Raw genomic sequence first — 14,634 nt, 5'->3', positions numbered from 1 at the left:
TTTTGGATTTTTCGCATCTTGTTTAGAAGGGAAAGAAAAGATGCTCATGAAAGCAAGGAGGCAACCTCTTTCCAAGCCTTTCTGTGCCTAACTTCTATTTGATTTTTTTTTTCTTATTTTAGTGGGCATCATATTTGTAGAAGCTTTTAAAGAATTCTGACATTTATACCACAAGATATCCAAATACATTTAGAAATCTAATCCTTATTTTCTCCAATAACAGGTCTTCTAGCTACATCCTACTTCTGACAATGTCCTGAGGTTCAAGGGTATCTGAGAAACTTGGCATTATTTAAGACCATGTCTGTAGAATGGAGACAGAAATAAAGTTACAGACTTCCTTGGGATATCAGAAAATGAGTGAGGAAACTTGCAATTATGGCAATGCTGAGAGAAACTGGTATGGAGGGAAATGTGGTTTTTCTCTGAACTCACCAGCATAGTATCCTCAAAGTGGTAGATATGAACCCATAGTAACACATATTTGTGTACACAGCTCTTTGTACTAGATAGCACTTCCCTGTTGATGTAGAAGCTGCTTCCTCTGTAGCACACACTGAGCTGCAGAGCCACAAATCAGTTTGAACTGAAACCTCTCTGTTGCTCTGTATATGTGTGTTATAATAATATTTCATGGGAAGTGAAGTAGAATTGCATGTTCCTTTAATTAGCATCAAGATCTTGAAAATAGTTTGAAATTGAAAACCACAGTAGATGGCTGCTTTTCTCATGCAGGATGTACTTGTTACACAGTAATAAAATTCAGTGAGTTTTCTGAATTGCACAGTTGGATAGAAGGTGAAATGCTAAAGAAACTTCTGTGATGATGCCTCTATTCTTTCATACTATTTTGAGGGTATCCATAATTATCTGTTTTGGCAAGCTCCTTGTCAAGTGAGAAAAAAACATACTTCAGTGAGTTGTAGTAAGCATAAGGTTTCTTCCTTTCAACCCACAAATAATTACATTGAAATTAAATTCTATTTAATTTCTACAATGTATATCCATTCTTCCTATTTGTTTGATTATAAGTATTACTTATTTGAGAGATGGTATGATCAAAATGAGGTTCATCCGTGTAGATTAGTTTACAAGAATTTACATTCCTTTAAGGAGAATGGAATGCAGTTTAGAAAAATGCTTTCTTTGACACTTTTGGGATTGCATCTTGTAGTTTTGCCTCTGTCTGCTTTCAGATGCTTCAGTTGAGAAGTTGTAAAATGAGAATACTGATATGGAGATTCTACATTCTTACATAGAGACTAGGGCTTAGCACATGAGTAATTTGTGTCTGAAGCCACCAAAAACTGTAACATAATTAACAGGTACAAGGAAAAAAAGTATTTTAAAAATCCAGGGATAAACATGTCTCTGAGCAAAATATTTCCGCCCACTGTTGTCCAGAATCACAACCAGGATTTGGGCCATATTCAATAACTTAGGTTGCACTAAATAGCATTTTGCATAGTAAATTATGCATGATTCCAGAGAGGATTATTATTTGGTGCAAAGGGCAACAAAATTTGACAATATAAAGAACTGAGCTATGAAGAGCTTAAATAGAAGGGAGTAGTGATAGAAGTCAATGAAAAAAATATAGAGCGTTTGCAGAAGCCATCATCTTTTGGATTTTTTCCTCTTGTTAATTTTTACTTTGTCTTCAAGTTTGAAATATAACTGCCTGCCCAACCTCCACAGAGGAGTGTTGGGGTGCCAATTTGTCCCATTGCCTCTAGATTGCCATGCTGCAGATTCCAAGGCAACAGAGGAATGAGCTGCTGCTCCTCTTCTGCTCCTATCCATGTGGGAAGGAGTGCATGGAGCGCTGGTTCTGTGTCCTGATTCACTGACTGCACAGCTGAGAAGGGATGCAGGGCAAAGGGAAGCACACCAGGAAAGGGCTGGTACAAATTACATCATATGTAGACTCAAGAAAGCAAGGGACAAACGGTGGCTGAGTCAGAGCTGCAGTTCCTTGTTTGCTCTGTGGGGATCAGGGCTATGTGTTGCCCTTTATTCAGGGCAGAGTGCAATGGTGCCAGGCTAGTTTGTGGTTTTTTTGCTGCTTCTACAAAGTCTCATCTGTAATCTTGAATATATGTGTAGTTCCATATAAATATCTTGGCAGAACTGTAAAAATAATTCAGTCCCCTACTGTCTCCATGTGTTGGTGATATGCTTTACAGTTAGGTGTCTCTTCCTTTTGCCTCTTGCTACATGTTCTTACCAAACACATATGCTACACTGTGGTGCCCTAGAAACTATGTCACCTTATGCCAGAGATTCTGTAGTTCATATCTAGCAGTATAGTACTTCAGTAATACTAAGCACTGCTTGTCTGCAGATTAAATTTAAACAAAAATTACTGTGAGTTATGATTAATATTTAACTGATTTAGCATAGTAGTAAATGTGGTATTAGCACTGCATGTAAAACTAAATATTGTAATGGATCAGAGATTTGCTCAAAAACTGAACCTGCATTAAAGCAAATCTTAAATTTATTTGATTAATGTTATTTGTTGATGGATAAAGGATATTTAGTGTAGGTTCTTTACAAAATTAGCAGTCACTTGAGTCAGTGTTTGATTTAAATAACTATTTTAGCTAATCCAGACAAGCCTTTCTATTTCAAACTACTCCTCTATTTTTGTCATGGAATGGTAGCTTTTTATTTACTACATTATTTCTCATTCCCAAGCTGGTACTGCTGAGCTCATGTTCAGTTGCTGAGTTACCAGGACCTGCCCTAAATCAGAACATTCAGTGCTTCCCAAAGATGAGGTCCTCTCCCTGCCTCCTATACTTGAAATATGTTGTAATAGCCAATTAGCTCATCTTGCCTACTTAACTTGTCAAACTGGAAAACTGAATTTAGTTTAATCGTTTGGTGATATTCTAAAAAATGGTGATTCAGCTTAACTTCTAAAGTTTTGCCCAAGTTTCAGTTAACTTGATAATGAAGAAAAAATTCTGACACATTAAATTGTCTTCTATCAATTGTTTTTAACTGCCAAAACAATTTTTTCATTCAATTTGTTGTTTTTTAAATTTTTGTCAACCTACAGGCATGAATTTTTAACAGGCAGAGTCTAAGTTAAAGTTAATTAATGACTAAATATAAAATATTCAAACTAGTCACAAAATGTGAGTATTCTATGAATACTCATCTACAGTTAAAAAAACCACAACTGTCCAGCTGTTTCTCAGTTCTGGCATCAAACAGTAACTAGCTAACAAGATGCAAATCAATACAAATCATAAGTATTTCAACTTATGGTAACTTGGGAAGTTGAAATAGTTTCTAAGACAATATAGAAAAGCTATTTGATTCTAATTTAATCAAAATACAAACCCATCTGAGAAAAAAAAAGATTACTCTTTTTCAAAATTAATAATAAATAAAAACCTTGTAATTAAAGGGTTAGGTGTTGAGAATACCTTCTGGAAAGTACCATTCAGTTGGTTTGTGTTAAAATAAACAATCCTTAAACCCTGCCCCTTAGAAGCTATACTTTGGTACTGCATATCTGCATTTGCCTGCGTCCTTAGAGCTTTGTTCACAACTTGATGCATAGGAGTTTGAAAATGTTTTATGGAAGGCAGGTGCTGGCGTGGCTATGGCTGTCTAGAGGGCCAGGGGGCACACAGAGAGGGGAGGACTGGTTCCTCAGGGAGTGAAGTTCAGCTGGTGCTGCAGGATAGAAAGGGTTCAGTACCACCATCTGTCTGTGGCAAAGAATAGCAAGAACTGTTCAGCAAAGACTGGTTACTGAGCCAGACTCCACTTGAAGGAATGAGTGTGCCTAGAGAACCCTCTTTTGTATTCATGACATCTTCATCTTCCTTCTGAGAGGAATTAATTTTATTCATTCTGTAAGGTTACTCATTTTTTCAAGAAGGGGAAAGAAGTCACAATATGGGAGCATTTAAGAGCAAAAGAACACTGCATTGCAAATATTTACTCTACAAAAATAGCTCTTCCAGTACATAAAAGTAGGCATCTAAAATCCTTTGTCTAGATTTTTCTCCTTTTGTGGAGTGGAGGTGAATACAGTTTCCATACCACAGAGGATACTTTGTGATACAACTCAGTTGCTGGAGTTACCTGAGAGCTTCAAAAAATACATAGTTTGCAACAGAAGTGAAATTTTCATGCTGGTGGCAGGAAATAGAGCCTGACACCATTTGCAGAAACATCCTTGGAAGACAGCAACATGACTAGAGCTGTGTTGCTCCTAGGAGCAGGTCATCTTTCATTCTTTGATCATGCAGCTGTTACCAATACTAAGATGTCAGATTATGCAGAAGTCAGCAGCTTTGTGGATGAAAAACAGCTGCCTCTAACTCCACAAAGGGCTACTTTGGTATTTCCTTAATAATAATGTTCTTCAAGAAAACCTTAGACATCACTTTCTTAAAATCTGCCTCCCTAAAGAAGAAAGACACACAAATCCAAACATTAGAAGTGTTAAAAACCTTATACAACATAAAATAATCACCAAAGTTGGACAACCTGCAGTGATAAAATGTCTTGTTTACTTTCCACCTAAAAATAAACTACAGAACATGTATTTGGACATAGCTTTTGGCATAGCATGTGTATCCTATTCCACATGCTGGGAGCTGTTACATTTCAAAGTGAACATCTGCACACAGGGATTTCAACTGCTTTAAAATGTGGCTGGACATCTTAAGGCTTTTTTTGTTTTTTAGTTTTGCAGCATAGCCCCAGTTCTTAGAGTTTTCTTTTAGTAAAAATTTGAAGGACATTTCTGACTCTTGAGATGTTATGTATTTCCTGAGAACTGCTGTTCAAAGAGATTATATAAGAATACATAAAATGAGAGTGTTGGAAGAACAAGCTAATCCTTTTAAAATGCCAGTTATCTGATAGATAATGTGTTCTGTGGGTTGGATGGAAAGATTTTGTACTTCGCTTAATGGTCAGAGCACATTACATGTTCATGTACTTATATTTTAGCAGAAAACTTATTGGGGGGCAGTTTATAGTAAAGATGGCCATCTTAAAAAATACTGTGGCTCATCTTGGAGAAGGAGAGAATATAAGTGTTCTGAACCTGACAAACTAACTTAACCTGACACCTAACTTAAAGAAACAAAGAAAAAAACCACAAACAACTAACTTTTAGCCCTCAGTTACTTTTTATAGCAAATCAGACAGTGAAGGATTGGTTAGCAGTGGAGTCTCAAAGTGAGAATGTATTTGACGCAGTTTTTCTAGCATGCCAATTGACCCAATATTTCCAATTAATATTTTCTTAGGAAATGACAGGATCCCAGCGATTTCAGTGTACATATTAGTGGTATGGGTTTAATGCCAAAAATGAATGTGTACATTTTGTAGTGGAAAAATTTTACCCTGGTAAATGGTATAGAAAATTCTGAATAAGTCGCTTCAGTTTGGGTGGTGTTTTTGCAATTGCTAGTAAGAATCATTTCTCATGCTGTTTTGGTTTTTTTTTAAGATCCACTTTTTCATTTTACTCTATCACAATTATATTTTGTCCACAGGAAGCTGATTAAAAGAGCTTTATTTGAGTCTGAAAATCAGAGAATAATTATATATCAGCATTTAAAATGGACTTGAGTATTTGGTGTTTAGTTACAGCTTCTCTTATCTAGTTAAGATAACTATGTTGAAGTAATCACTTGAAGAGATTTTAAATGAATAGCTGTTCACAGTAAGTAGATTATGTTTGTATTTTAATAAATCGCTTTCCACTGTTTTACCAGAGACAATGATGCAGTCTTCAGTTATCACAAAGGTGTTTGCTTTACTTGTTTCTTAGGAGTTGTTTAATACAATCACCATAGGCATAATCCCCTTAAGGCTGTGGTGGATTTACAAAGGCATGTGGTAAACAAGAGTAGAACTGGGAGATGCCACAAAGAAGTTTTGCTATACTGACTGTTGTAAATTTGATCCTGTAATGCTTGGCAATATTTCTATTGGAGCATTTGAGAATTTTCACCTCTCTTCAGTTTGCAGAGTCATTTGTGTATTACTTGCATATTTCCATTCAATTTCCATTCGTATGCAAAGGGTTCTGCCTCTGCTCTGTGTATCTGTGGATTTAAGTACAAAGGCAATTAAGAACTAAGAAAAAGGGTTACTTTCCATTGTACCTCTAAGATAAGGTATGTTGGTTTTGTATGGCCAACTTTTCGTAGCAGGGCAGTTACAAGGGTAGCTGGGCCCATCAGAAATGGTGGTAATGCCTCTATGATGACATATTTAAGGAGAGACTTAACTTTAAAAAACTTCTAAAAGTTTTGCAGATTTTTTGTGCTCAGAGAAGAGCAGTGTGAGAATGTGTTAGAGGAGCATCCCTGCAGATGCCTAGGCTAAGAGAGAAGAAGGTACAGGAGGTGCTCCATGTGAACTAGAGCTGAGGTTCCCCTGCAGCCCATGGTGAGGCAGCTGTGGTCCTGCAGCCCATGGACATCCAGGGGATGCAGAGATCCACCTGCAGGCCTGGAGGAGACCAGGCCAGAGCAGGCAGATGCCTGAGAGGAGGCTGTGAGCCCGTGGGAGGCCTGTGCTGGAGCAGGGTCCTGACAGGAACCTGCCCGCCCATGGAGAGAGGAGCCCACAGTGCAGCAGGTTTGCTGGCTGGACTTGTGATCCTGTGGGGGACCCACACTGCAGCAGGCTGTGCCTGGAGTACTGCACCTCATGGAAGGACCTATATTGCAGTAGTTTGGAGAGGGCTGTTGCTCATTAGATTGACTCAATTTGGAGAAGCTGATGGAGAACTGTCTCCCATGGGCAGAATACTGTGCTGGTACAGGGGAAGGACTCCTCCCTGTGAGCAACAGCAGGAATGTATGTTCACCTGGCCATAACTCCTATTCCCTGTCTCCCTGCACAAAGCTGGGAAGGAGGGAGGGGGGTAGAGGGAAGGTGACTTTAAGATTTAATTTTACTTCTCATTATCCTGTGATAGGATTGAGTCAGTTTTGCTTGTGATGGTATTTGGTGCGTGATCTCTCATAGTCCTTAACTTGTGAACTCTCTATTTTATTTTCTCTCCTCTGTCCAGCTGTGGAGGGGAGTGACAAGCTCTGGTGGGCATCTGGCATTCAGCCATGTCAGCATGGTCATTCAGCCATGGTCAACAAACCCTACATAAGGTTTTCTTTAATTACTCCCTTTTAAGCATTCTTAGGTGTTCATAGTTGCTATTTAAACTCTTGTCAGTACAGCATGTATTTTAACACCTGAATTCCTAAAATAATATCATGGTCTCTTGTTCACAGAGGAGTGTACTGCTATAGTTTCTCCCTAACTCTTCCATATACTTCTAATCTGGAGAAAAGAATTCAGCCTTTATCTGGAGGCCATCTCTATCCACATGGATGACTGGAAGGTCAGCATGGAATAGTCAGCATGGATTCACTGCAGATAAGTCATGCTTGACCTACCTGATTGACTTTTATGATGAAACAACTACCTGAATGGAGGAGGGGAGAGCAGTAGAACCTCAACTTCAGCAAGGCTTTTGACACTGTCTCTCACAGCATCCTTGTAGGAAAACTCAAGAGGTGTTGACTGGATAAGTGGACAGTGAGGTGGATTGAGAACTGGCTGAATGGCAGAACCCAGAGGCTTGTAATCACTGTCCCAGGGTCTGGCTGGATGTAGTCATTGTCCCAGGGTCTGGCTGGATGTAATCACTGTCCCAAGGTCTGGCTGGATGTAATCACTGGCCCAGGGTCTGGCTGGATGTAATCACTGGCCCAGGGTCTGGCTGGAATGTCACTGGTGTTGCTCCCCAGGGTTCAGCACGGGGCCCAGGACTGTTTAAGTCGCTCACCAGTGATTTGGGTGAAGGGACAGATGCCTCCTGAGCAAGTTTGCCGAGGATGCAGAGCTGGGAGCAATGGCTGACACCCCAGAGGGCCATGCAGCCCCTGAGGACCTCAACAGGCTGGAGGCATGGGCAGAGAGGAACCTTCTGAATTCACCAAAGGCAAATGCAGGGTCCTGCATGTGGGGAAGAACAACCCCAGGCACCAGCACAGGCTGGGCTGACCTGCTGGGAGGCAGCTCTGGGGGTCCTGGTGGACAACAAGCTGTCCATGAGCCAGCAGCGTGTCCTGGTGGAGGGCATTAGGAGGAGCATTGCCAGCAGGTGGAGGGAGGTGATCCTGCCCCTCTGCTCAGCCCTGGTGAGACCTCACCTGGAGTGCTGTGTCCAGTTCTGGGCTCCTCAGGATAACAGAGACATGGAGCTGCTGGAGCAGGTCCAGCAGAGGGCAGTGAAGTTGATTAGGGGACTGGAGCATCCCTCCTACAAGGAAAAGCTAAGGAGAGGTGACTGAGAGGGGATGTGATCAATGCCTGTCAGTGTCTGATGGGAGGGTATCAAGAGGATGGAGCCAGGCTCTGCTCAGTGGTGCCAAGCAAAAGGACAAGAAGCAATGGGCAGACACTGATGCCCAGGAAATTCCACCTGAATGTGAGGAAAAACTTCTTTACTGTGCAGGTGACCAAGCACTGGAACCAACTGACCAGAGAGGCTGAGAAGGCTCCCTCACTGGAAATATTCAAAAACCATCTGGACACAATCCTGTGCCGTGTGCTCTGGGATGACCCTGCTGGAGCATGGCGGTTGAATGGGTTGAATGAACTTGGACCAAATGACCCACTCCACTGTCTTCCAACCTAACCAATCCATGATTTTGTGATTTTATTTATTTTGTAGTCTTGCACTAGCAAGACCCCAAAGGTTGCACGTTTCTCCCAAAACTGTGCCCTGAAGCACAGCTACCTAACACCATAGGCATAGTGAATTACATGAAGAGATGCAAATGATAAATAGCTGTAAGTATCAACTCCTACATAGAAAACAATGCAAAAAGTAGCCTTATTGTTAATGTACTTTCACATTTGTTGATGTATTTAATTTCCAAATTTCTTCTTTTTGCTCCAATAGAATAGTGAGGTGGACACCACAATACAGTTAGGGTTGAATTTGAAGTTGTGGAAAACCAAACAAATTTGCCACATTTTATTTTACTTTAATACCTGCAAATGTGGGTTATAAAATTAAGAAAAGAAATGACTGTTTAAAATGTTTTTTTGCGACACTGTATATTGCCTTTGCTTCTGATTTAATTATCTTATTAAATCTTAATTATCTTTCTACTGTGTTTTTAGGAGATTCTTAGGAATGAAAATTATAGAGAAGAAATGAAGCAGAAAGTCAAGGATGTATCTGAAAAGGATAAGCTGCTTCAGGCCAAAGAGTATGAGGAAGGACTTGTTGCTGAACCAGGTCATACTCAGGTTAAAGGCCACGCATCTGCCCCTTACTATGGAAAGAAGGAGCCCTCACAAGACCCCACAAGCACTGCAAATACCTTCCAGCCAGGTGCCTGGATGCCACCAGGCAGTGGTAGTAGTCAAAATAAATAAGCAATTTAATGGACAGATATTAATGGATTAATATTTCAACAGATAACATGCATAGCTGTTATATACAAGAGTACAATAAAGTAGTGTTATAGCAGCTTCAGTTACTTTTGCAGAACTGTTCAAATAGGCTTGATCATGACAAAGTATGTAAAGCATTTGGGTTTAGTGAAAAACAGGGTATGTTACTAAGTTTGGTTTTGACAGTTGCTGTTCATCAGTTACTCTTCAATTCATAGTTAAAAGACTATCTAAATTTTCTTAAAGTCTAAATTGCTTTTTTCCTTGAAGATTAATTTAGTTTTAAAACTATTCTTAATGTAAGAATTGTCTGTACACTTGCATTTTTCCCAGCCTTGGCCATTTATTCTCTTTGGAATAAATCCCTTGGCAGTGCCAGCATGCTTTCCATTGGCAAGTAGACGGAAAAGTTGATTTCATTAACAGGAATCACTATTGACACTGCACTGATTATGCACTGTACTCATCATAGAGACATTCTTAAAACAGTCAACATATTTGAATGTTTGATTTTAAAACAGTCAACATATTTGAATGTTTGATTTGCAGACAGCAATTTGCACAGGGTAAAATCAGTTAAAATACATATAACTGCTATAATAGAAGATTGATAAAGCTCCTGGAAAATAACACTAGGTCTGGGACATGGGACTGTCATGAATATTTAAAAAAAATATTAGTTTTTATTCTTGGTGTATCCATGGACTTCCCTAGATGATTAGATCATTCTAGCCATAGTTTACATAAAATTTGCAGATTATTTGCTTAGAGATGATGTATGAGAACTTCAAATAAAAATAAAGACACAATTTTTTTTTCAAAAAGTATCAAATTTATTTACGGAGTGTATCCCTCATCAGTTTTCTTCCCTGTGTTTCAAGCTATGTAGGTATCAAAGGTCGAACACACACATATTGACAACACTTCATACAAAACATGGAGATTTAATCTCACATATTTATAAAATCCCCAAATGTCATATTCTAGTAATGCTTGCTTTTACCAACGAAATTGAAAGGGGATCAACTTCACACTTAAAAGTATTTTCAGTGAGACTCCCCATTTCTGATCCCCCTTGGTGTCAGCCAGCTCTGTAGGTCTCTTCATTTTAACAATGGTATTATTTAAAGGTTTTACTTTTAAACCTGATCAAAGAGTATCTGCTAGAATACTCCATGCTGCTGTTTAGAAATACGCAAAATGTAAAATCTTAATGACTGCTACAAGCTCTTTTGAACTAGACTACGTAGAGGCCACCACAGACTATCATTAAAAAATTAGCCTTTGAAAAAATAATCAATTATATTAAGAAGAGATTAATTGGAAAGTCAAATAATTTTGAAGTATTTACAACACAAACCTGACTTTTTTTTCTATGTCAGCATCTTGCAACCTGTAAGGCAGCCAAATTTCAAGGGTCATGAGAACAAAAATCCTACTTAAACTCAAGTTTTAGATCAAAGGTAGCCAGGAGGTTACTGTCACCAGAAGTACTGTCACAATCTTGTGCATCATCCTTACACAGCTATCAGTTACAGCAGAACACTAAGCCACCTGGGTCTTTGGTCTCACCCAACTTATGGCTATTCTTTGAGGCATGAAGAATTTATGAAGGCAAAAACAAATTAGTTACAGGTGGAGTATTCAGGTAATTGTTCGGGAAGATCAAACAACAGTACTGTATTTTATAGAACACAAATGCCTCAAGAGAAATTAAGCTAATAACAACAATCAGTTTCCTAGAATTTGGGCTGAGTTAAAGGCTGTTGATGGCTTGTAGTTCAGGAAACAGGAAAGGCTAAGGTAGGTTATTTCTGCAGACAAGCAGCACCATCAAAGACACTGCAGCAGCCACTATGGGCACACACAGCCATGCAGTGACCTTAAATGAAATCAGTCATGTCTGCTAACTAATGCTACAGCTACCTTGTCTGCTCAAGGTACGCCGAAACTTGCATTTCTTTAATCCAGTTTATTATTTTTTCTTAAACTTGAAATTTTCCCCTAAACTTGACAATTTAAAGATACTTGTTAAGTCATAGCTCAGCTAAGAGGAAAAATAATAATCTACCTCCAGAGCCACCAAGAGGTTAATTTTTTAATCTAACATGCAAATTTAGAAAAGCAACCTGCACTAGAATACAAGTAGTAAATTTAATTACTCTAACAAGTGTCACTTGGGCAAATTTTAACGCAAATCAGCAGGAAAAAAATACACTGGAAGTATTAAATTTCATACTTCAAGAAATAACAGGATCAAGTATCAAAGGACAGTTGCAACACAAAATGTACAAGTATTTCATTTTAAAAGTGGATTCTTTGCACAAGGAAGGCCATTTTTGCCCATTTAATCCTTCTTTGTTCGTTTCGCCTTTGCAATGTTCTCCTGGCGTTTCTGTTTCTTCTTCAGCTCTCGTTCCCGGGCCTCAATCATTTTTGCAAGCTTCCATGACAGCGCCGCACTAATTACAAACAGCGGCGTGAGAGCCAAGATCACGGTCGTCAGAAAGCCATAGGGGTCCTTGGCAGCCCACTCCACGATGTACTCGGCCCAAGCCTTAATATCGAACATCTTTTCTGTTTTCCTATTGAGAAAACCCTGTAGAATATTTACAAAAATAATTTCTGAGTACGCAGCAAAATAAAAGCACACATACACACACAAGAACAGAACACAAGAAATTCCACCTTCAGATGGGGAAGAACAAGTTTACACTGAGGGTAGCTGAGCACTGGAAAAGCTACCCAAGGAAGTTATGGAGTCTCCCTCTGGAGATACACAAAGCTCACACTGACGGGTTCCTGTGACACCTGCTCTAGGTGACCCTGCCTTGGCAGTGTGGTTGGACTGGATGATCTCCAGAGGTCCCTTCCAACCCTATCGATTTTGTGATACCAAGTACCATTTTAATGTAAGTTGTTCTTGCTCACTATCAAAGGGCAAGATCATTTTTGCTAGAAGTTAAAAGCAGTGCACAGTATGTGAAAGTGTAATACAAAGCATCCATCCAACGTTAAAGTTCACACTTATAGAATAATTAGGCGTTTAATCCAACAGAGCTGCAAATGCTACCAAGACTGCATTGCTAAACGGGAAAAAAGTGCGGTTTGTGGTTGTCTGAAGTGAAGGAAAGCCCAGCTTGGTGGGTTTATCTCTGTAGGTCTCAGCAGGGACGTGAGGGAGCCCCGGCGGCGCTCTGGGTACTGAGCTGGCGGCAGCCGAACCCGCGGCGCTGCCGGCTCTGCCGCCTCCCTGCGAGCGGCTCTGCCGCCTCCCTGCGAGCCTGCCGCCCCCTCGGCCGGCACCGCCTCACCTGCGGCCCCGGCACCCTCCGGGCCTGCCGAGCGGCGGAAGGGCGACCGAGCTCCTGCGGAGAGAACACGCGGGCGGGCCGCCAGACGACGGCGATGTCCCCCGCCGCCCAGCCCGAGCCGCGCTCCCGGGGCCGCCGCCGCCCGCCGCTGCCCCGCGGTACCGCGGCCCTGGCGGCGCCGGGATCCCGAGCGGAAACAGGAAGGAGGCGCCCGCCCCGCCCTGCCCGGCCGGGCGGGAGCGAGCAGAGCCCGCCCGCCGCCCCGCCCTGCCCGGCCCGGCGGGAGCGAGCAGAGCCCGCCCGCCTGCCCCGCCCTGCCCGGCCGGGCGGCAGCGAGCAGAGCCCGCCCGCCGCCCCGCCCTGCCCGGCCGGGCGGGAGCGAGCAGAGCCCGCCCGCCGCCCCGCCCTGCCCGGCCGGGCCCGCCCGCCGCCCCGCCCTGCCCGGCCGGGCGGCAGCGAGCAGAGCCCGCCCGCCGCCCCGCCCTGCCCGGCCGGGCCCGCCCGCCGCCCCGCCCTGCCCGGCCGGGCGGCAGCGAGCAGAGCCCGCCCGCCTGCCCCGCCCTGCCCGGCCGGGCCCGCCCCTGCCCGGCCCGGCCCGCCCCTGCCCGCCCCGGCCCTGCCCGGCCCGCCGGGAGGGCTCGGCGCTCCGCTAATCAAAATCTGTAAGCCGGGAAGAGGGCGTTTCCGAGGTACCCGGATGGGTCGTTCTCGTTGTGCCTCCGGAAACTGGAATGCAGCTCTCGGCAGAGCCGGAGCCCCGTGGCGTCTCCCTGCGCTCGGCCGTGCTGAGGCCGCTCAGCGCGAAGAACGATGGGGAGCAGACCGCGGAATGCAGTTTTTTGCGATGTGAAAAATTGCGTTATTTGTGTGTTTTTATTAAAAACCTGTCTGTTGTGGTCAGCCTCTTGTAGTGTCTTTTGAGGACAGGATAGGATAGTGTAGGATTGGATAGGATAGTTCTTTTGAAAGGTACCTACAACTATTACCTGGTACAACTGGCTGGCCACTTCAGGGCCAAGCAAAGGGTACAGCACGTTGTTCAGAATTGCGCCTGAGGAGCACCGCTGGCAGCCCCAGTCACTGCATCCCGCTGGGCTCCGCGCTTCAGCCAGGCCTTCAGCAGCACTGGGTGAACCCACTGCTGGACAACACCTGCAGGAGGATGCTGTGAAGGACAGCAACTGAAGGCTTAACCCAAACTTACGAATTCTTACATCCATGTCCTTCCCTTCAACCACTAGGTAGGTAACCTTGTCAAACAGGACTTTCCTTCTGTGAAACTTTGTTGATCTGCGTGATGATTGCATTGTTTTTCAAGTGCCTTTCAACTGCGGCCAGTGTGATCTTCTCCATGTTTTTTCCAGGTACTGAGACTGTACCAAGAGGCCTTCCTAGATCTTCCCTCATGCCCTTTTTGTAAATTGAAATAATGTTGGGTAGATTCCAGTCCAGGACCCCCAAAAACTCCAAGATCTTTGGAAGCTATCTGACATGCATCTCTGTACTTGTGTTACTCAGCCATTTATGTGAGCATTAAAACTGTTAGAGAAGTTATGTGTCCCTGCTTGGTCTGTAGTTTGTAAATCTTGGCAGAGTATAACTATATCAATTTATTGGAACTTAGGTACTGTTTCTGAAATATTGTATCTAATGGTATCACGATAAGAAGTTTTTGCATGCTGCATAGCTAAGTTAAAAGTAGGTGGGTATTACATAAGTATATTCTATTTCTGGTAAAATTGTGTATTCGGCTAGAGGGGACACAGTTCTGATGCTTGAATGTCAAATTCAGATACAGCTTCCAAAACAAGCACTGACATAGTCAGCAGCTATATACAAGCTTTTTAATATAACCATT

At 42.3% G+C, this 14,634-nt stretch overlaps 2 protein-coding genes across 2 annotated transcripts in view; one reads left to right on the top strand and one right to left on the bottom strand.

Moving 5' to 3' along the window:
* Positions 1–10,271, top strand: part of NDUFAF2 (NADH:ubiquinone oxidoreductase complex assembly factor 2) — a 55,928-nt gene extending 45,657 nt beyond the window's left edge. The window contains exon 4 of the mRNA XM_021534352.3: positions 9,187–10,271. Coding sequence (XP_021390027.2) covers positions 9,187–9,444 — 258 coding nt within the window. The 3' untranslated portion in view covers positions 9,445–10,271. The remainder of the gene's footprint in view (positions 1–9,186) is intronic.
* Positions 10,272–11,419: 1,148 nt separating this feature from the next.
* Positions 11,420–12,912, bottom strand: SMIM15 (small integral membrane protein 15). Its single transcript, XM_021534354.3, has 2 exons — positions 12,777–12,912; positions 11,420–12,061 (listed from the first exon to the last, which is right to left on the bottom strand). Exon 2 carries the CDS (start codon positions 12,032–12,034, stop codon positions 11,810–11,812), a length of 225 nt encoding a protein of 74 aa, XP_021390029.1. The 5' UTR covers positions 12,035–12,061; positions 12,777–12,912; the 3' UTR covers positions 11,420–11,809.
* Positions 12,913–14,634: the final 1,722 nt, after the last annotated feature.

Source organism: Lonchura striata, chromosome Z (genome assembly GCF_046129695.1).
Source record: "Lonchura striata isolate bLonStr1 chromosome Z, bLonStr1.mat, whole genome shotgun sequence".
NCBI classification, from domain to species: domain Eukaryota; kingdom Metazoa; phylum Chordata; class Aves; order Passeriformes; family Estrildidae; genus Lonchura; species Lonchura striata.
Note: the sequence above shows the minus strand (reverse complement) of the source record. Positions and strands in the feature narration are given on the sequence as shown.